Source organism: Xiphophorus maculatus, chromosome 11 (genome assembly GCF_002775205.1).
Source record: "Xiphophorus maculatus strain JP 163 A chromosome 11, X_maculatus-5.0-male, whole genome shotgun sequence".
Taxonomy (NCBI): domain Eukaryota; kingdom Metazoa; phylum Chordata; class Actinopteri; order Cyprinodontiformes; family Poeciliidae; genus Xiphophorus; species Xiphophorus maculatus.
Genome location: NC_036453.1, coordinates 12,105,138 through 12,129,066, shown reverse-complemented (window position 1 = coordinate 12,129,066; position 23,929 = coordinate 12,105,138). Strand labels below are relative to the sequence as shown.

The 23,929-nt window shown below is 36.8% G+C and overlaps 1 protein-coding gene across 1 annotated transcript; it reads right to left on the bottom strand.

The window, feature by feature from the left end:
• Positions 1 to 1,851: 1,851 nt before the first annotated feature.
• castor2 (cytosolic arginine sensor for mTORC1 subunit 2) lies at positions 1,852 to 23,479 on the bottom strand. The gene is made up of 9 exons (XM_005809308.3): positions 23,170 to 23,479; positions 14,633 to 14,703; positions 11,370 to 11,563; positions 8,160 to 8,292; positions 7,962 to 8,085; positions 6,844 to 6,954; positions 5,011 to 5,093; positions 4,584 to 4,678; positions 1,852 to 4,344 (listed from the first exon to the last, which is right to left on the bottom strand). The coding sequence occupies exons 1-9, from the start codon at positions 23,280 to 23,282 to the stop codon at positions 4,282 to 4,284; spliced, it is 987 nt and encodes a 328-aa protein (XP_005809365.1). The 5' UTR covers positions 23,283 to 23,479; the 3' UTR covers positions 1,852 to 4,281.
• Between the last annotated feature and the right edge of the window lie 450 nt (positions 23,480 to 23,929).

Here is a 23,929-nt window from a genome sequence, read left to right as displayed (position 1 = left end):
ATGGCCAGAGAAAACAGCTACTGAGAGCAAAGTGGAGCCAAAGTACAAATCTGTACACGAGCACAAACTTAAAACAGATTCTTAAAGTGTTCAAGGGATGTGAATATTTCTGTCAGGGATTATAATGTGGTTCTTTTTATTTTTTATTAAGAACTGGACAGAAAATGAACTAAACAACCAAAACTCAAAGAAAAAAAAAGAAAGTCTTGTGCTTGGAAGAAAGATAGAGGAAGTTTGAAACGTTAAAAGCTGTGACCTTTGACCTCAGCACAGTGCTTTCCTGAAAGGTCCAACTGCTGTCAGCAGGAACCTGGGGGATTTCGCTGACGATGCACAGGATTATGTAAGAGGTAAGACAATCACGATGTGGGATAACACTGACCCACCTCGGCCGTTCTCTTTTTGTTCTGGTCGGGCCAAAGCTGAGCCTGGCGGCGGCGGCGGCGGCGGCGGCGGCGGCGGCACGATCGGAACCAGGAGGAAGGAGACAGGTGAGCTACCTGGTTTTATTCCCCACCTCACATAGAGCCTCATTAGAAATATCTGGCCTACTTTAGTAATTACAGCAATTAATCTTCTCCTCTTTGTTCAAAACACAATAATCTGTCACTGAACATTCTGGAAAATTTAGACTCAGTTACTTAGATTGGGGGGAAAAAAAATCCAAAATTCAGGAATGTTTTTGAAGCAAAAAAATTCTTTTGTGCTGCTAGAATTTTTAAGAAAAAAGAAAAAGATTATAAAAAAGTTATTCAAAGACCAATACCGTTTGATTCACACCAAATTGGCTTAACTCTGTTCATGTGGAGGGCCTGGTTGACCTTTGATGACCTCTGGTCATTTTATTATTTTTAAAATTATGGCAAAACAAGTTTTTGCTGCACAAATGTTTGACAGTAATTTTGTTTACTTTGAGGTGGGCGGATTGATCCAACATATTTGTAATATCGATACAAAGTCAGTAACATATTGATGCTAGCAGGTAAAATCAATACTTTAGTTTCAGATTTCCTGTTAAAATGTTTTGTATTGTAGTTTCTCAACTGTTTTGCTCGAGTTGCTCTCACATATTTTTCCTTATTTTGGTCAAATACGAACAGATTTGTTTTTCTTTATTATCTATAGATGTTTTAAAAATATTTTATAGGGACCTATGAACTTTATCTGGATTCACTCCTAGATTTGAACAAACCTGGGACAAACTTTTAAGTGATTTTTATTTCAATCATCCCTTCTGTGAGTTGTACGACAGAGTATAAGGGCAAATCTATGAGAATGTATTATTTACCAGAAGACCGTCTTAATATTTGCAGAATAAAGATGCAATTTTTCCAGAAAACCGTCTTAAAATTATAAGGAAAAAAAGTTGCTTTAATGACAAAAAAGCTTGAATAATTAATAAAAAAAAATGTTTCTCCAAAATGACTATTCTGGTCATTTTAACGCTTTATTCTCGTATTACAACAGTTTTCCGGTAACATTGCTTTATTTTGCTGTAAAGTTAAACTGAATTTAAAGTTCAAATAAATGGAAGCTGTGACACACGCTTGTCAAACAACATGGCCGCCTTGGGTACATTGACATCAATCTCTACTATATATAATTATGTATTTATATATATAATCCAAAGTTTCCACAAATCACATCTTCAAAAACCAAAAATTTGATGATTTGTTAAAATCTGTCTACCCCCAGCCCTTTGCTGATTTATTGCATAAAGTTCCAGTTGAGATTCCTGAACACCAAGAGTTAAAGCTAATCTCTTCTTTCCTTCATTTCTCTCCATATGTAATCCTGGAGGCTTTGAAAACCAGATTGCACCTGGTAAGTAAAAACACAGAGGCTCAAAAGAAAAAAAAAAAACCAACAGCTCGTTTATTTCGTTTTCACACGAGAAGCTCCAAATGAAAAGTTTTCCAACATGTTTCTTTGAAATGCAATCAGAAAAACAAAAGTTACCTTCCTGGAGTTTTAACACTGATAGACATGATTTCTACTAATCTGATCAGAGGTTTGAAAGCCAGGGAGAACATCGTCACTACTTCTTCCACGTGGATAAAATCATTGTGAAGTGAGAAGTCCTCTCTGGTTTCACATCAGTACAGCAGGTCAGTGTGGGGTGGAGGGGGGACCTGCGTTAAAGTGCAGATTGGAGCCGGAGGGGGGCGGCTTCAAGACCTTAAGTGGACACCAGGGGTCGGAGAGGAGCCTTCCTTCCCCCTGTGAACCGTAGCTTATGTTCAGCACATTTTCAAAGTGGCTCAGTAATTTATTACGACTGTAGATCATCATTCATCAAGTCTCACTGCGGCGTCACACTGTGAGCAACGCCAGCGTCAAAACATGGCAGAGTGCAGGTTTTTATTGGCCTGTTCTGAGGTGGAACAGTTGGTTTTAAAGTGTAAACACTTTACAGGATTAGAGACATTAAAAAAAAAAAGAACTTTAATCTCAGAATTGTAACTTTTTTTCCCCTCAATTGTTTATGCACAATTTCATCCAAATCTAGTCTTAAAACTCAAATCTTAAGTCTTAAAACAGGCTTCTAGTGTGGATAACGTTTACAATTCTGAAACAAGGAAGAAACAGCCACGTGATTACTTTTAGATTTTGACGCAGAATTAGAATTCAAAGAATGAATTCAGAAAAAAAAGTCTAAATTCTGAGATTAAATTCAAAATTCTGTTTTTATTCAGTGGCCCTAATCATCTTCTGTAAACCCTCGATAATAGTTGAAGGATTTTGTTTTTAATGCAGAGTACAACTCAAAACTGGAGTTTTAAACCTGGTCTGACTGGATCAACAGCACATCATTTACTTCTAAAATTAAGTCATTTTTAAATCAAAAAGAGCTTTTAAAGATTATTGTGCAGTGCCTTAAGGAAGCATTAATCTGTGAAGGATTTATTTTGCAGTTTTCTGCAACAATAAAAACCCGACAGGAAGGGAAAAAGCACAGATAGCCGAGTTTCCAGCTGTTTCTGATGAAAATGTTGATTTAAGAATTTGGAAAGCATCATTGAAAGCTTAGAGTTTGGTTAAAAGAAATGAAGAAAACATTCAGGTTGGCTTCAGATGCTTTATGGCTCATATGAATGATTGTTTCTGCATTGAGAGCATCTAATGCTATGGAGGTTCAAGCCGACTCATGTTTCTCTCCTCAAAATGTTTTCTCTCCTAACCATGTCAAAAACAACTTCACCATGTCATCAAGATGTTGTAACGACTTGTTTGTGTCTTAGAAACAACAGTGAGATAAGATATAAAACATCATATCTGTAAATTTCTACAATTTTGATAACTTCAAATTGGTGACAATTGTCGGGTTTGTTACAATGCGTCTGTTAAAATCAGAAAACTAACCTGCAAGTTTTTTAAAGTTCCTCTCAGTTCTGGAAACTGAGAAGAACTTTCCAGAAAGCAGTTTAGGTTTTAGGGACAAACTTTTGGAAAATATTTCATTAGGGAGGAGTAAAGTTGACCTGTAAACACTAAACAATAACAGTGCAATGATGCTGGAGTGTCTTTAAAGTGCTGCATATAAACCTGAAATCAAATCTTTTCGGTTCCAATTTTAAAAGCAATCTCAATGATTTAAGTATTGATTTATTAGATTATGAAGAGTAATAAATGCTAAATTCAAGACAGAAAAAAAGTTCATTTGAGTCTCAGTTCTAAAATCAGCCAGGCTGCTCACAGTGTGAATTCACCAAACATCCCAAAGCACATCTTATGATTTCCTTCATGCGTCGCCAGACCAGACTTCCCATAATAACCATAAGGTGTGAAGGACTGGGTCAGGTCATTGCTGGTTCAGTTTAACATAGACTAAAAGATCAAATCAAAAGTGTAACTATGAAACCGCCTCCTTCACTGCAAACATGCAGCAGTCAGACAAGGCATCGGGTTCGGCGTTCAAGAACATTGGCACTGAGAAAACGATGGGGGAGGGGGACGAGATGGAGAGCTTACTGAATATTTCTTTGATTTGGAGTACATTCGTCATTCTTCCTTGAGAGGATTGAAGTAGGTTTTACAGTATGGTGCTGGTGGGAGGAAGCAGCTTTTAGAGGTAAAGAAACATCAAGTGTAGCAAACTAAAGCAGTGGCGGCCGGCGGCCAGCAGGGGGCTCCAGGGAGAAAAACAACAGTGATGGCAGCAGAAGCCTCCTCCTTCTCTGAGCTGATCCACAGCAACCCACCAACACACTCTTGGCACTTTTCGGGCGATGATAAACGTTTGAACGAAATGACTGGAAAAAGGAAAAGCAACAAGGTCGTTCACTGCGCTGTGCTCTCGGTCCGCAGAGCTCTGATCACGCTCTGGATGTTCTCCTCCGGGACCTGGAGGAGAAGCAGCAACAAGAAATGTAGTTTTAGTAGATGAGGTTACGTAGTTCACACTGTCTGGTAGTAAAAATGCGGAGATGATAAAACACGACCGAACAGATGAATGAGAGGCAGACTGCAGCACTCAATTTTACATACTTTAAAAAAAAAACATAGACAGCATCTAGCAAAGAGCTAAGCTTTGTGTTCATCGTCTCCTGCATGTAAGATACTGACTACCAAGGTTTTCTTACCAGAGCGTGGTCAAACTTGAAGGTACTAATGTAGTAAGCAGGAATGTCAGCTGTTGCCAGAGGTTCTGATATCTGAGCCACGATGCCACATTCATCTGCAAAAAAAAAATAAAATCAACTCTTCATCTCAACGTTGATAAAAACAGTTTGCATTGTTTTCCAAGTGCAAAAATACAAAACCAGACGCAAATATTACAGTGGATAATCCATAATCCACAACAGATTCCCAACTTTCATTTAAGGAACATATCAAAAAATTAATTTATGTCATTAAATTTGTTTATCCAATTAATCGTCCAGAATGACCAATTAATTGGATACTAAGATTGTTAATTTTAGGAGCCACTGAAGCTTTCTTTCTTTTTTTAGACCGAGAAGAGCTACAGGAAGTCGTTTAATCCTTCAAAATAAAACAGCAGGAACTCACCAAAGCCTAAAGGTTGTCCTCCAATTCGAACCATTTTCCAGAGCTCACCAGAGGCGCTGGTGAACAGAACGTTGTTTGGGAACCTGGAAGAGAAGAAATGATGGATTAGAACTGAAAAAAATCCAGATTTAAACATTTATCACTAAAATCAGTTAAAAACTTAACTGATTAAAATCTCACCCAGTAGACATTTTAATCAGACAAAATAACGACTAAATACACAAAACCATTTTGAATAATGTGTTCATTCAAAGCATAATTATGCTTTTTATTACCCAGAGCCAACTATGATAATTGTAGAAACAAGACATTACTTAAATACAACCAGACTGACAACATGAAGCCCTGATGGATGGATGTTGTTGCTATGGAGACACAGCACAAAAAGTTATTAGGTTTATTAGACTTAACACTTGAATCACTTTTTTTTCCCATTAATAAATTAAACTATATTTTGTATTTCCTCTTTGTGGTATCAAATCAGAGATATGTAAATGTGATGAAATCATGAAGACAAAACGTGTCGGGAGGTAAATATGTTTTTCTTCTGAATATTTTCTGTAACTTCATGAATTTTTTCCTCATATAGGAACTTTCTACATGAAGTGAAGCTGCAGAGTCGATGTTTCAATGTCGTCTCTACAAATCACCACTCATATGAAAGTATGGTTGTTGGTTGCCATGGAGACTAAACGCTGGCTGGGGAAGATTTATTTATTTTTTGACCACAGCGACGCCACACAAGCGATGCTGTTTGATCTCCTAAATCTGAAGGGAAAAAAAAATCAACATAATCCACAACATTCAGGACAAAATCTGTTTTATATATTTCTTTTAATATACAAGGTTGAGTTACTTAGCTTATGTAACATTTACTGTAAATATCTACAGTAGCCATGTGCTGAATAAGAAATAATGAAAAATACAAGAGGGGTGATAGATTAGGAAAAAACATTTGGACAGATTGATGAACAACTGATTGTCCAGAAACTCCATTCACTATGAGACAGAGAATAAACAAAAACATTTATGTAATTTTATTTGTGTTTTATGGGACCATGGATGGAAATGAGCATCTTGTTGAATCCGGTGTTTATATTGTACCATCATTAATATTCATTGTTCCATCAAATGAAATATATTCAACTATTCATTAATTATCCAAACATTTATTTATTTTTTACTTTTGACTTGTTTCACATTTAAAATAAGAAGGTAAACTAAAGATACTCAGCAGTTAAAATAGAAATGATAGAATAACAGCAGGTAGATTTTTCGGCTCGTTAAAGACGACAAACTGTAAAGTGAAGATAAATAGGTGACCTGTCCCTTTAAGGCAGAACATTACAGAAAACATGGAGACAATTCTGACCTACATGCTGCAGAAACCACAATCAAACCAGTCTATATATTTTTTTATTATTTTTATTTTTGTTGTTATGATTTCAGTTAAGGCATCACTGACGTACCCACTTCTAGTTTTGAATGGCCAGGCTTTGATTAGGCCATTAGGGACGAGGTGGGACATGAAGCCGGATGCTTTTCTGCATGGGCTCCAAGCTTAATGAGGGAGTTCATGGAGAGAAAATGGGGGACTCGGTGGAGAAGGAATGAGTCAGAACGACACCCACTGTGATTTAAGTACACCGCGTCCACCCAAGAGGTTCGTTATTGCTTAGCAACAAGCTAATCACCCCTTCAAATAGCAATCATGAATTTATTCCCCCGACATAAAAGTAACGAACCCTTTAGCAGAGAAAAACAACATCTTGAGGAAACAAGCGTGGGATCTTCAAGGAAAAAGAAAGATAATGAAGTTTTATTTGGGCTCACCTCTGAGCTGTCTGCTCGTCCATGACCAGTGAGATATAGCCCTCGATCAGAGAGAAGGAGAAGAAGCGGATGTGAGTGGAGTCCTCGCCGGACGCCCCGACCTCTTTTGACCTGGAGAAGAAACTGAAACCTTCAGGAACTCAACGTCTCTTATGGTCACATCCAGCTCGTTTTTATGCCTAAAGGCAACCTGAGGTCTATGGCCTATACAAAACATATTACATTTTATTGCACCAACTCATTATTAGATAATCAGATTTTAGTCTGATCAGTTCTGCCCGTTTTCAGAAGGAGCCGTTTTAGGGTGCCTTTTCACTTTAAATTAAAAGAAAAGTGACAACGGTGAGTCTAAACTCAACGTTTAAACTTGCAAACAGACGCACAACCGTACATCTTTGAAAAGCAGAAGGAGAGCCTCCTGCACAAAACAGCAAGAATGCAGAAAGTGGTTTCTGGTTGATAATTCAACAACTAAATGCTTGTCTGTTCCAGCAGCCATTGTACAGTTCATAAAGAGGTAAAACCAGCTGAACAGATGTGCTGCAGCTTTGATAGATGAATAAGATACAGCAGATCCATAAAACCATACTTGTTGCCATCAATATTAAATCTTCAAATGCAAAATATATATATATATATTTTGTATTCATTTTGAAGCACACGTTATAACTAGATGGATTCAATGAGGAAGGTGTACTTTCTTTTTTATTGTGACTACAATACCTCACAGGTATACCAACAGCTTTAGATTTTACAGACATTTGATCAAATACGTCTATATAGAAACTATTTCAAGCATCCAGTGTTTCACTGCAACAGAGAAAATTTGAGAGTCAAAGCAGGAAATTTAAATGTGTGGTTATTTTTTCTCTTTGTTTGCTTGGAAAAGGAGAACATGGATTTAATCACTTATTAACAATCTATTTTTATTATCTTATTGAGGCAAATATTATCAGATTGGTCAAATGACTAAAATATTTTTAATTTTGGTTCTAAAAGCAGCAACATGTTAGCTTCCTGTTTAGACTGAGCTCCAGAAAACAGCTTCTCTTCCTGATCAGCTTCAGAGTTGAACCCGTTCAGGATACGTTGAGGCCACGGCGTAGTGAGCGTCTTACCCTCTAGAGTAGAACATGACGTCCATGAGCAGCGTGGCGACGGAGGGCAGCGTGTCTGGGTCCAAGCTGGTCACACAGAACATGTTGCTGGGGCTGGACAGAGGGTGAATGATGGGGCGCGGCACTGAAACACGACAAAACGTCAGTGGTTAGGCGGGATCAGCTTAAAAAATAAATACTAATAAAAAAAATACCTACCAAGTTTCGGCTTCACAAATCCGTTGGAGATTCCCAGGTTGTGTGCGGCGACTGTTTCTCCATTGACAACCCGGAACAGTGTGAACTCGGAAGACAGAGTGTGCATGACCATCGGCAGGTCGCGCTCTCGGACCTGGTGGGGGAAAAAACCAGCAAAGAAGTTCAGAGAAATGGTAGCAAAAACTTTAGTCTGACTTAAGGTGAAGGGTTGGAGCTTAAAGGTCCTGAAAACTAATTTTCTTTAACTCACCCTTTCACTTAGAAACTGTGCTTACAAAACTCAACAGCTAAATATTGAGTTATTGAGTTCATATTTATGAAAAGTATTTTCATAAGAAAGAAATAAAATAAAGAAAAAAAGCACTATTCTCTATTAAAATGTTTCGATGTCTAATGTTTGGGATCATTGGCAATCAACCCTAAAAAGCCTAAAGAAATAGATTTAAACTAAATCATTGCAGCTTTAACTTTGATAAATTAATTCAATTTTAATGCCTACAAAATGTTACTGCATTTAATCCCTTTTTAAAAAAAAAAAACACAAATACAAAAGTTCTAAGTTTAACTTTTGTTTTCACATGTTTCTGGGCCCATAAATCAGACTAAATGTCTGATTCACAAGCTACGTCTGCAAACAGCGACAAAGCCGCGTCTGGCTGGGAGTTCATTTCTGCGTCACAAAGAATTAACTGCTTTTTGACGCATGAAAATACACAACGCTGTTGCTCTAGTGCTAAACTGAGTTAGCCAAACAGCGAAGCTATTCCAGCCTAAAATACCATCTCAGTGCCAACTATGTATCAGCAGCAGACCACATTTCTAAAGTTCCATGAATGACCAGGAGTTCCTGAAACTCTTTCCACCAATCTGATGGTTGGATAAACTAAATAACAGATTAAAAACAAATGTGTTTGTTGTTGAGCTAATATGTCTATTTATTTAATAATTTAGCAACAAAAATTAGTTTTTAAATTGTAAATGTTGCTTATTTTGACAGTATACTCGACTAAATTGCAGGTTAATTACAGATTAACTTGATTAAAAATTTTAACCAAGTCTTAAGTTCTCACTGGTTTCCAGCTTTACAGGCAAACAGATGTTTGCTTTTTTTAATTCTCCACTTGCAAATGCACTCACAACTTAAATATTTTCTCCTTAAAAATGTGTCTCATTAAAACAAGGGAAAACAGAATAACCTAGTTTATTGTGTTGTAATATATAATGTTTTAGCTCATAAGCCAGTTATCCTCAAAAAGCGCTGAAAGTGCATTTAAATATGATTTAGTCACAAAAAACAGAGTCCCTAGTTTTTCTGTGTGTATGAAGGGTTGGCATGTTTTCTTATATTTTCACAGACAATAGAGCAGAAAAATAATATTTAAATTAATGAGGCTCATTTAGATTTTTCAGTAGTAGTATTTTAGTTTCATTAGGAGTTAGAACCTGAGGGTCCAAACTGGGATTAGAAACCCAAATAAAAAGGGGATTGAATGTAATTCAGAGTATAAATTTGTTCAATATTCATAGAATAGACTAACTTCTATTGTCTCATGCATATAAATCAATGTAAAAATCTACTTTTGATTCAGATTATAGAATAAGGAACATATTTAAAGACTTTTCTGTAATATTCATTTATTCCTAGATGAGATGATGCAATCACTTCCAGTGGGTCTTTTTAGGTCATATTTAAATAATAATTGTAACACAAAGCAACATAACAGTGAAGATTTTGATCTGGTTTATTTGGTTTCCATATAGATTTGGTTGGAAATCTGCAGTAAATCGATGTCGGACGTTAAGGAGCTGATGTGGGAACGCTGCTGTAAACGTTTGTTTTATGTAAAGCAGACGGTGTGGAGACAGGAAGCAGGTCTGAGTTTGGTACCTTGGTTTCCAAGAAGCTGAGCTGCTGATCCTCTTTATGTAACAGATTATCGACGCACACAGCCGTTATTTTCCCCCCATTTAAAAAAACTAAACAAAAAAAACAAAAACAGAAGCTGGAGTGGGTCAGCAGACCTTGTTTTTCCACAGGACTGAGGCAGTAAAAACAAAGAGTCCCTCTGGATACTCCAGAGGATTTTCTTCCAATTTAAAAATCAGACAGTCAGTCATCGGTTCATCTCATCCACTGTTATTGCCTTTTTCATGCCGGCTCTGTGGACGTAAACAACAGCCTGCCAGCGGTTGCATAACAGACAAATAATGCAACAGTTACAGGAGGCCGTAAAGCTGGCCAGCTTTATGCCGACATGTATGACGTGACTGCAACCTGTTCAGGTTAAGTCAAAATCATCATCAGCTTAATCACATGCAAATGTTTCCTTTAACGTCTCCAAACCGGCGGCTGACATCACAGCTGGTTCCGTGGATGATTAAAAAAAGTTTTTATTTACCTGCAATAAAGATGCATCTCAAAGTAGAACAACAGGAAAAGTTAATCTAGAAACAATAATTCAGGTCCTTTCAAGGCTACTGCTTGAGCACTTTTTCCTTCCACTAAACTTTGTGAGTATGCTTGGACACATCAATCACTTGTAGGCAAACGTGACCCATATTCAACTCTCTCACCGCAGTGTGTACGGCCCAATTCTGATCTTTAAAAACAGACCAAAGAAGCCGATTTGTTCCACTTCCATATGTGGAAGTACTCCGAATAAATATCCGATAGTTTTCAAATAATCTGGAGCATAAACGCTCATGTTGATCATCTTATTCGACTTTTACGTCATAGATGTGAGACATGCGTCATAATTCTGCAGCAGACGCTGTAAATCTGGACGTAAACAATTGCTGAAAAAAAATCATATTTATGGAAATAATGAAATAAATTTGTTTCAGTGAATCATGTCAGATTATATGACTACACATCAAAACAGACTTCTCTACAAAAAAACTCGATTAATATCAGAGACAAGGTCTCAGAGACAGTTTCTTCAAAATTCATAAATCTTCCATATTCTGTTTTCAAAGTTAATTCCTTCCCTGCAGCTCTAAGATGTTGGGCCTCAATATTCTCATTTTCTACATAAACAACATGGCGTCAGTGAGTGAGAAAGAAGCAAAAGTACAAATAAAAACCTGAACATTCCTTCGTAGAGCCGGAGGAACGACATCAGCATCGCTTTAAAACATTCTTATTATTATGGAGTCTGACTCCCCTTAAATAAAAGAAACGGCACCATGACTGTCTGGAAGGACACTCACCAGGATGAAGTCGGTCTGATACGTTGACAGCATGAAAACAGAGATGTTGTGGTCGGCCAGTGGCGCGATGACTGATTTGGCGATTTTGGTGACGCCGATTGGCTGCGAGCTGGAAGCGTTGCCGCCGCCGGAAACCACGTTGAGCGCCAGCCATGTTGAATCGGCAACACTGATGAGATTCGACTGGGGCAGCTCTGAGGAGGAGGAGGAAAGAGGAGTTTTTATTCATCCTTTCTGTGGAAACAGCTGGAGTCTGACGTTTTCTAACAACTATCCTGGGAATGGACACCGCTCCAAAAGCAGGAAGCAGGCTGCAGGGCATTCTGGGTAAATCCAATCAAAACAGATGCGCGAGTCTAGCGCTAGCGGGAGAAATGGATCCAGTTCTTTTAGCCTGAAACAAAAAAGAAATCCAACAGCCGCTAAAATCTGATGCCACTCCTTTTTGTTTGCTTTTTATGAAGAAGGAAGTTGCGCTCAGTATCTTCCCACAGGCGAGGAGGGGAGCATGTTTTTAAAGGGTTTGGGTTTGACAGTGCAGTACGACACGTTTTAGGGTCAATGTAGATGATAAAAAAAGGGAAGAGTACATTTCCGCTAAAAAAAATAAACTTGGAAATTTTCTAGAAAAAAGCTTTTAAAGTTCTGTGTTTGAAACGTCAAAGATTTGCTAGAAAATAACTCAAGAAATTTCTCAGTTTCAAAAGTTGACTTTTAAAACTCAGAAGTTCAGAAATGTTCTTGTTTATAGTTTTGTTAGAAATATCCTCGTTTTTCTACACAGAATGGCTCTAATATACACTGCTCAAAAAAATAAAGGGAACACTTAAACAACACAATATAACTCCAAGTAAATCAAACTTCTGTGAAATCAAACTGTCCACTTAGGAAGCAACACTGATTGACAATCAATTTCACCTGCTGTTGTGCAAATGGAACTTTGTACAGAACAAAGTATTCAATGAGAATATTTCTTTCATTCAGATCTAGGATGTGTTATTTGAGTGTTCCCTTTATTTTTTTGAGCAGTGTATAACATAGTGCACTGTGAAAGTTGAAAATGTAGCAAAAGTTTCAATTCTCCAATCGAGTCTACTGGACTAACAGGTGAGAAATGACCTGCACACAATAAAACCTCATAAATCCTTAAATGTTACTAAAACCATCTATTGTTTCTCAAAGCAGACAGGTACTTTAAAAACACATTTTACCAACACAAAATGAGCCTTTGAAGTAAAATTCATTGCCATATTTGGATAACTATGTGTTGTTTGGATCAGCAGTGAATGGATATGTGGCTGCTTACCAACAACTCAAAAAGGCTAAATCAAAAAGATTTAAAAAAATAAAATATTTTCTGTACTTAAACAGGATAGTCATGAGTCAGAGCTGATTAACAGAAAATTAAATTAAATTCAAAGATAATGCCAAAAGGAAATGGTTAAGGATCCAAATATCTTCAAAGAGTGGTTGCGGTTGGTGATGCTGCAGCCAAGAAGGATCTCCAGTCGCAGTCAGTCTTGCAACAAAGACTGTAAAACTGTCTTCTTTAGTCAGAAGAAGCCTCTGACTAAAGGCTGTTGCTGGATGACATGCTAACAGCTCAATTTCAAGGCAGAGAAGACAATATTTCCACAGCAACATGCTCTGGATGACACCAAGCGCTGCTAATCCACCTCATTTGCCTTTGCCACTCCTTTTTAAAATCTCTGTCTGGCCATTTGTTTAGAAAGACGTTGGAGTCAGAGACATGGTGAGAACTTCCTCCTCCTCTCTCAACTCTCTGGTCCTGCTCTGCATCCATGAAGTCTCCGTTTTTAACTCCTCCAGGATTTGGGGTCAAAGTTCAGACGTTATTTGAGCTTCAAGAAGTTCACCAGCTGCTCCTGGTTGTAAAAAAAACATCTTGTTGCCACGGTTACATCATATAACAAGTGTCCGAAAGCAAAAGAGAAAAAAATCCTTCCAGTTGCACAACATCCAGACCCAGAGGAAATAACTGTTTTATTTTGGATCTCTGGGCAAACTGGTGCAGATATCTGCTTTTTAATATAAGTTTTACTTTATAAATCACTTACTTCATAAGTGATTTATAAATATCTCATTTCATTCAAAGTCAGAAAAGTCTGAGTGGAGCTTGATCGTTTCAAGAAACACATGTAGGGCTGAAACTATTAATCGTATTAATTATGATTAATCGTTTATTGAAATAATTGTAAACTAATTTAGTAGTCGATTAATGATTAACTGGAGTATTCAGACTCAAAAAAAGCAATCTGCTGAAAGAAAACACACCGAGAGCAGTAATTAAGCCAAAGCTGTACAAAAATATACACATTTTGCAGTTAAGATATATATAAGAAAAACTTTTGCAACAACTTGGTAAAAACATATTTACATAGTTCCAGCAAAATTTATAAAATAAAAGAATTAATTCAAAAATTAATCAATAGATCAGTCTTTAAGTCGAGCAGAAAGGTCTGAACTTTTCAAGTTGAATATTTTTTTAGCTGCATCCTCTGCTACAAATGATAAAGTGTTCACTAAGGAAATACTGTAATTGCATTATAGGTAATAAAATTTTTGTTATTCAAAAAAGGAATGCAATCATTTTATCTTCATATTTTAGTATTTTCTAATTTAGCATAAAAAACCTCCAACGGTTAAATGGAAAACCTGCAAAATGCACCACTTTTTAAAAATTTGGTTATTCAATTAATCATCAGAATAATTGACAGAATCATTGACTACTTATATAGGTCATCCTTAACTGCAGCTTTAAACACAACAACAATAAAAATAAAAAAGGAAGAAAATCACAAAAAGCTCTTGGTTGTGACCACCGGCAGCGTCCTGTCAGGGTTCGGTCAGAACCGTGTGTCCTGTTTACTTGATGTCATCCGACACGGCTTGCTTGAGTTTCACCCCGTTTCTTAGTCCAACAAAACACACACACACACACAAACTGAGGCACTTATCAGTGTAAAATACCTGCAGCAGTTATGCAACACACAGCATGTGGTCTCCAGAGTAACCGAGGAGGGTCACTGTGGAAACGGCAGGGTAATGACACGGGTTCGTTCACTCAGCCCGCCACAGAGAACGGCGGCCGGCCAATTGGCCTCGCATCTATAACGACAGAGTGTGCTCAAACAGTGGCAGCCGAAGTCGCCGCCGCTGGACACGATTAGAGAAAACACAACGTGATCCCCATCCACGGTTGCCACGGCGACTACCTTAGAGAGAGAGAGAGAGAGGCCCACCTTTAAATCCTTCCTCGTCCACGATGATAGTGTAGTCCTCTGGAGTCTCCGTCAAACTGAAGAACTTGCATCTGAAACGGAAAAACCCCCCAAAAAGAAACACAACAAGTATTATTCCAACACTTGGAGCTGCTTCAGTTGTTTTAAGTATTCAGAAAGGAATTAGATAAGCTGGGAAGTTGACCTAAAAAGATGCAAGGCATCCCCAACAAAAGAGGCAAAGCTTTTAATACATACATTTTATCAAAAAATAAAATTTTAGTTGTTTTGTGGAGTAAAGGGGGATAAAAACAAACAGAAGAGATTTTTTTCTCCCCCACCTTCCATCTTGTTAAGGAACTAAGTGCACGATGCGCCTCTACAAGACAACTTTAAAAAGCGACACCAAAAGGAAACCGAGCTTCCAGTCATCACTGAGCTCTGCTCTTTGGTAACATGAAGGTTTCTCATGCAGCAGCAGTGGAGAAAGAAAACGGAGAAAAATCAGAACTTAGTTCCAGCAGTAATAAGATAAAACAACATCAGGCCAGACATCACAAATACTGGAGAAAAAAAATCCAAATCCAGCTGTATGTTGCAGTCAACTGGTCCAAAACGCTCCAGAGTACGAGACAAGCCAACAGCTCTATTTGTTTAATTAAAATGTTAAATGATTTAAAAAATAGCAAATACCTAGTTGATCTTGGAGCAGTTTAAAAAGTTTTAGACTCTTTTAAAAAAAAAGTCTAAAACTTTTAGACTATTGTTTAGTCTAACAGAGCTATTGTTTAGATTTAAAGATTGTGGCCCATGTGACAAGAAGGATAAAAACTGAAGTCTGGAAATTTGATCCAATGAAACAATTACAATTCAGACTTTTTAAAGCTGTTAAACTCTGATAAACAGTTTACTGCTAGATGTAGTAGAGTAAAGGAAAACCACCAGAACCAACAAACTTAACATGCATGCTTCTAATTCAATAAGTGTCCATGTGGAGTTTAATAAATGAGGTCGAATCAGTGGTAAATGTTAACATCCTGGTCATAAATAACAACAGATGGCTCATTTGAGGCATTGTTCTGAAGAACTGCGAATGTTGGTTGAACAGAAAAGGAAAATTAAGGTAAAACAATCTTGGTTTGACAAGTTTAAGTTTTTTAGACTTCACCGCCAGCTGAGCTTACAGATCTTGTTTAAATCTTGGTGAGTTAATCTAATTAGTGTAATATTAGACATTACTGACAGGGGTAAAGAAAGCAATAATGAGGAACTGGAGAAAATGAAGGCACCAATAGACTGCAATAATGGAAGAAATATTTATAATTGAAACTACAAACTACAGAAATGGACAGAAAATGGGTAAAATTGAGAATTTATATAAAACATAATTGAGGTAAATGTTACCCAGCAAGTAGTTGAATGTGTCCTATGTTTTTTGTGTTAATACAAAATTAATACAATTCAATAAAGACTAAGTGACAAAAAAAGCTGCTTTCAGTGAAGTTTGTTCACTTTAACCCATGTTTCAGCAGAAGCAGAGATTTTCCATCATGGCCTTGAGCAGACAGGGAAACGGCATCAACATGAGTCCAGTGACGACCTCGCTGCTCACCGGCCTGCCGCTCAATATTTACACTTCATATTTGTCTGAACGGTGTGAAGGAACAGAAAGACATCAACACTGAGGCTCTAGCAGCTCTGCCTGTGAAGGAAAGCCGCATTTCCTCCTTGAATTAGACGAGCTGTCACACGTCACCCTGATTTACGGCTTGTTTTGTCGAGCGGGGACATTAAAGACGACGAGGACCGAGCGTCGTCCCTCCGGTCTGGGCAGATTCGTCCTCCTTTTATCATATTAATGCGAGCTCCGCTTAATGACTTTGTTTACTCTTTGACAACACTGCGTTCAGATTAACGCCAGACAGGAGAACCACTGCAGAACCACGTTCGCCTGCACGTCTGGCTTGCATAAGCCTCACCCTGTGAGCCTGTTAGGAACTTCACATGCAGGCTTTAAATGAGCCCCAAACACACAGGATTCACAGCTCTGGGTTAAATTACAGCACCGTGGAGAACTGTGATTAAAACAGAGTTTAATCATCAGGAGCATTTAATGAGGATTTAAAAATAAAGTTACTTTTTTTTTTTTTAGATGGTTTCATTTAAAACAGAACAAGATATGCTTCTAAATGCAGTACTTTCAGGTGCTTTTTGAGCAGATCTTAAGTTTTTTTTTGTTTTGTTTTTTCTCGCTTTTTCTAAAAAAATAAATCACAAATGAAAAAGCATTTCCAAAAAGTGGCTTTTACTTCAGTCATCCCTTCTGTGAGATACACATTATTAGCTTAATTATAATGAAATATGTAATCTTATTTACTATAAATAAAATTATTTAAAAAAATTTTTTAAAACATATTTTAAAAAATATTTAAAAATAAATTTCATTAAAAAAAAAACATTAGAAAATTCTGTCACAAAAGTAACTAAAACATGAATGTCCTGGATTATTTCAGGTCTTGTAGGGAGAAACAAATTAAGGACACATTCCTCTGTTGAAGCTGTTGAGTCGTATCGAGTGATTTGCCGATTCTGCAGAGGTGCTGACATTCATCTGGAGTCATGCTCCAAGCGCCTGACAGTAATCAGGATCTTTATCTTCCAGGAGCTGCTCTGAACTCGCCAGCGGGCGGGACGGTACCGAGCCAGAATCCAGCTCCACCATTTATCTCCTGGAGTTTTTCAACACGCTTTTCAGATTCAGGGAGCTTTCGCCAGTTTTTCACAAACAAATAATCATACTTTGCCTCAATCCCACTAAACAGGGTTAGTCTTTACTCACTAAACAAACCAGATTGACTTGATGGATAAACTAAACAATATGTATATTTTTACAGCAGGTTTGAGAATGAAAAGTACAATTTTGTTTGACAAAATTTAACCAATACATTGATTAAATGTATTGGTTTAATCAATGTATTGGTTAAACCAATACATAGGTTAGACCAATGTATTGGTTTTTGATTGTTATTTTTTAACAATAAAAAATAAAAAAAATTTATTGTTATTTTTTATAACAAAAAAATGCATGATTTATTGTTATATAAAATTTCTCATGGGAATTCTGATTTATAGTAGCAAAATTACTGTTAATATCTGAAAATCTCCAAAATTTTAAATGTTGTTGAAATTGATATTGAAATGCATTTTCTCCTCTGTAGATCCAGTGAAAGCATCAATAAATTTCATTAAACTCAATAAGATATGTAGCCAATCTGTGCCCAACAGCAATTTAAAAAAATAATTAATAAATCACACTTTTGATGCACCAAGTGTCCTAAGCTTAATTACTGCTCTGAACATGTTATTTCAACAAATTGCCATTTTGTGAGTCCTGATAATTAATTAGTAAATTAGTTATTATTTCAATAATTGATTCATCACAATAATTTCAATCAAAAAAAGTCAAAATCTAGTTTATAGCACCTCCCTTCCCCCCAAAATAAAATATATAGTCCTTGTTCTCTTGATGTCATTTTGTTGCACAAAGTTCGTGCAAACATTTCATAACACTGCAAAACTTTTGAAACAAAAAATTACTACATTTATGTATTTGGGAGGAAGAAGAACTGCTCAGATTTATTCCGGTTTTGGCCAAGAGGAGTCCTACATTAGGAGGATCGGCAGGTAACAGAGAATAGAGTGGAAGCTTATTTAAGAGTAAAATAAGATGCTGTAAACAGCAGCAGAAAAACAGAGCACTTTTCTTTTTCTTCCTGTAATCACCTGCTGCCGAGTTCCCATTGTGTTCCTTTGTCAAAGCAGCACTTGGAGACTTTTCCGTGATGTTGTTAGACTTCATTTTGTGAATGGGTTCAAAAAAGAAAGAAGGGGAAAAAAAAGACGAACTGGGTTTTCAATTCTTAACCGCAGATTTGAAAAGAAATCAAATCAATATCGGCAAAAACAGACTGTATGTTCTCTAAAGATGAAAGAAAACACTTGAAGAGGCTCATCAAAGAGGAGCCACTTCAACATTGGTGCCTCAGTGGAACAGCAGGGAAAAAAAAAAAAAAATCCAGTGTGAACCAATGAAAACTCGGGCCCTGCAGTCAAATTATATGAACTTATGTAATCCTTTCTGAATGGCTGCCAGCTGCATGCGATCACTTAAAAAATGGCCCCAAACATCAAGTCTCAGATGGGAGGAACTTGACTTTGTTCAAGAAACGTTCTTGTCTCATCTTTCAACTTACACACAGCAAAAACAAAATCTTACCAAGTGTTTTTGGTCTAGTTTCTAGTGCAAATACCTCAGTACCAATAACAAGTAACTTTTCAGCAATTTATAGGAGCTTGTTTTAAGTAAATAATTCCTTAATATTGATGACAAAGTACTAAATCCACAGCTAGAGTATTTCACTTAAGACATTTTTCCCATGCTTTATGTGAAATAATCTCCCAGTGGACCTAGTATTTCCTTTAAAATCAAGATTGAAATATAATTTACTTAAAGCGGACTTATTATGTAAAATTCTGATTTTGCATGTTTTTATACTTCCATTTGGGTCTCTACTGTTTCTAAAAACATCTCAAATGCTTAAAAACAAACAAATAAAAAACAGCCAGCTGTGTTTTGATGTCTGGAAAATGTGCCGTTTCAAAAACCTTCCAGATGTAACATCACAAATTAGCAGGCGCTGCCCGTCACATAGAAACCCAAGCGGAGCTTCAGTACTCTTGGCCATCTGGTTTTACTACTGGATGTGCCGTACAATGGCTGCTGGAAAAGTGTTTTGTTGTTGAGTTACACCCAGCAACAGCAAGGAGCTCAAAATAGACAGAACTGATGTTGTTTTATAGTAGCAGGTGAAATCTCATTAACAGAATTATTTTGTGCAACAAATGGAATCGACATGTTTTGTATAGGCCATAGATCTATCCTAACCTTTTCAAGGAAGCATAATAGGTTGCATTTAAAACACGCTCCTATAGCTTGCTAGTTTTGCCTTATTACAAGTGCTAAGACATTAGCACTAGAAACCAGACCAAAAATACTTGGTAAGATTTTGTGATTTTGCAAACTGCAAATTTAACTTATGCTTATATGTGAAGAAAATAAGTCTTTAAAGAAGTTCTTCTGCAGGAGGCAGACTTTTGATGTGAGCTTGCAGAAAAAGGTCATTCTTACATCAAAAGTGAAGCTAATTGTTAAGCTAGCAGGTAATATTAGCCAAATTCCCTCATCAGGTAACGAGCCAATCATTTGGTTCAGGTGTGTTGGAGCAGGGATGCATCCAGTTGCACGCAAGAAACTCCAGAGGACTGGAGTTGGACACCTCTGGTCAATTACATAAAATCCCAATAAAATTCACTGACGTTTGTATCTTTATCATGTGAAAAACCCTAAAAATGAAGGGGAAAGACTCACAAAACTCCCAAACAGTAGTGGTTATCATTTCAAATGTAGTGGAAATTAAAATTAGATGATCTCCAGAGAACATCAAGTGCTCACGCAAAACAAGTGGTCATTGTTTATAGTTTATCACATGTTGTATAGGCCATAGAACTATGGCCTATACAACATGTGATAGATCTATGGCCTATACAGTAGGCCAAAAATAAACTAGAAAAGGTTTATTTTTCTAATTTATTTCAGGCAGCCCGACCTGTTTCACTGGAGTAACTTGATATGAGAATCAACATAAATTTAAAAAACACTTCTTACTTTCTGTCTGAAACATCAGAAACCAAGGATGCTGATCCTGACTCCATGATGTTAGCAAGCAACAAAACCATTGCTTTAATAGGTATTTGTATATTAAGCATAGGGCACGAAGGATGGATTAAACTATCACTACTATGAAAGTGGAAAGAAGGACAAAAGAAAGAAAGACTGGACACAAGGAAGGGATGAAGGATGTAGATCAGAAAAGACTAAACACAATGAAGAAGGGAGTAAAGAAAGTTGGACACAATGAGGGAAGATAAGACCCAAGGAAAAGGACATGAAGGACGGCAGAAAGTATACGACGGGGGTAAAATAAGGGAAAAAAAAGAAAGACATCATTTAAACAATGGGAGAAAGAAGAAAGTCAGCAAATATGAATATTTCCAAACTCTTATTAAAGCTGCAGTATATAAAGTTTATTAAAAATATTTTATTCTCCATGTTTTTGAAACTGTCACCATGTTGTAACAGTTTGATATGACAGACAACCAATCAGAGCCAGGAGGCAGGTCTTGGCGCTGTCAATCACCTCTTTGTGCCGCTGCACATCCCTTACTGTCTGCTACGCTGCAACTAGCACATGAACGCTAAGGCTAGTCAGCATAGCCACCGATGATGGAAGATAAATGGTTTTTCTGTAACAGTAAGTTGTTTCTCCATCATTAGCACATTTAGCAGCAGGTACATGTGTTGATTGACAGTGGTAAGACCCTCCTCCTGGCTCTGATTGGTTGTTTTTGGTCGAGAGTGGTGCATTTCTTCAGACAGCAATAATACCTCAGGAAGAAGGTGGAGAGGATCCATATTTTTACAGATTATCTGTCTCACAACATGCTGACAGTTTTTGCCAATATGTGAAGAAAACATTTTTATAGAAGTTACATACTGCACCTTTAACTTACCATTTTTCTTGTTTTTTTTTTCTTGAACTTTTACAAAAGCTCTTTGCCTTAGATTTGATTGCACAAAAAGTGCTTTATGAATAAAGTCGTATCGGTTGGTTGATAGATCTTACATACTGCTCTTAGAAATATGTTCCAAGCATAAGTAGTTTGAGATAACGATTGATTAGATCAGCTGAGTAAGATAAATCTTCGGATATTATTGGTCCCCAAACTGTAATCAATACTAACAGCATGTGGCTACAATGCAACTTCAGACAGTTTTGATCCCGTCAGGTAAAGATTAACCTTAAGAGATTGTGTTTGATCAGCGATTAATCACAGCAGCACCGAGTTTTATCTGGGGCACCACACAGAAGGAGACACCGGCCACAACAGAGCCAGAAGTAAAAAACGTTACTATTACTCTCATGAATGGGTGTTAGAAAAGCTTTCTGCAACATTCTGTGAGAGCGCAGATTAAAAACCAAGTTAGGCACAATGTTTCTGAGGTTTGTTTACACTGAAGCCTGGGAAAATCTGAACAGAAAATAAATAAAAAGTTGGCCATTTTTAAAAATGTTCTTATGTAATGCCATGTCGGGTTCAACAAGTGATAATGAATTATTGTAATAAATATCTGCTAACTGACTTATAATAGTCCTAATTCTGCTAGAAAGACATATTACTGCAAAAGTGAAATTTTCATAATTAAATACACTTGTCACTGAAAAGTTGGCCTTCTTTTTTTTTTTTTAAAAAAAAGGAAACATATGTTCAACTTTTAATGGAAACCAAACGTCTTAAAAATCTGAAACAGGAAATACAATAAAAGTCAGAAAATGATCACCTTAACTAATTTAACTGTCAATGACAATTTGACAAGATATAAAAAATATTGTTGTTTTAAAATATTTTTTATTGACAATTTACAGACATAAATGTTAAATAATAAAAAATATGTTCAAGTCTGTAGTCCAAAATATTGCATTTTAGTTTAGTTTAAAAGATTTAATCAAGAATGCTTGTTAATGTTGGAAAAATATAATATATAAACTGATGCAATAAATCAGTGAAGCATCTTGACATGCTCACCAAAATAGTCAAACTTATTGTGGTTTTTTTTTAAGCAATGAATGAAACAGAACAAAGTCAGTTTGTGGAATGTCTACTGAGCAACTTATTATTCTTTTATTAATTATTTTTGAACAATCATCACTTTTGCACTGGGTAATATAATTAAAATACTCATTTTTTATTCTGTGATTTCAATGTCTTTGACTATTATTCAATTTTCAAATCATTAAGCCATATTTTTATCCTTATGATTTTTTTTAACTCATGTGCTATTTTAAAAAACACTCGTGCTTGCACCCTATATTTCTATACATCATTTGATTCTAATAACTTGATTTTGGTAGGTTGCATAAGGAATTTAAAGCTTTATTTGTACATATAAAAAGCCAACATAACATTATTTGCATACCAGTAGCAACTATGGTATGGCACCAAAACAAGCTTTTACCCAGGGCCCGCTTCCTGCCATTTACGGCCATGACGACCGGGTCTTCTGCATGAAAAGTTTCCGCATTTAAAATGCCCTCATCTGCATGCAGAACTTTGCCAGATCGGGCTAAAATGACCCTGACAGAAGCCAGAAAGCAACAACACCAACACCGGCGTCGATCCACAAAGCTTCGGAATTACCCTCCACAAGCCGGACAGGCCCTGAAACTGCGAGCTGCTCTGACAATAACACCTAAAAGCGGCGTGTTTGGAGCATTAAGACAACTCCAGGAGCGAGCTGCAGCTCCAATAAACACCCTTTAACATGCAACCCCCGGTGTTTGCTGGCTAGGTTAACAGCAGCAACAGCAGCAGCAGGAAAAGCACATAAAACACACATAAAAACAGCTTCACACGGATAACACCACTCTTAAGTTGCCTACCTTGTTTTGGAGGCCAGGAAGGCGAGTTTTATTAATCCATGGGTGCAAATCTCGATCCCCTCTTTCTCTATACTCGCCACTTTCAAGCTGTGCTCTAAGATATGAAGCTCCATCTTTTACGCCTTCTCATTGGAGGAACGTCTAAAACTTAAAACAAAACAACTAAACACTGTGAGACAGAAAGCATAAATAAATAAATAGACACATACGGCAGGCTGGGGCGCATTAAACAGGGAAAGAAACGGGGAGGTAGGGTGGAATAAAGAAAGCTGAGGTAAAACCCGGACCTAATGTCAAACCCACAGCGGAACACCACACTACTTCCGCTCGGTGCTTTTCAAAGTAAAAGCGGCTCAAATTACCTAACTGAAACGTTTCAGTCACAAAACGTCAAATGAATAATTTTGGGTTGTTTATGTAAGCCGATTAACTACGTAGTAGCTAAATATATTATTCACTTTACAATAAATATATTCCTCTAGTCCGTGCCTCAAACAGAATATATGCTAATGTAAAGCATTTAAGTTTAACCTGGACTTAAATACAAAAATGAACAGAATACAATTTTTACAATACAATTTTTAATCAAGGAAGCTTTTTAAATTCAAATGGAGCTATATCAGTATCACCGTAATCACACAGTAACATAATAACTATGATGTTTAAAAAAGTAAGCTGGCGGTGAGCCACTTAGCCAGTTACAACTGCTGCTAGAAAATGCAACGTTCAACTGTTTCCCAATTGTTAAAGTTCTTATGGT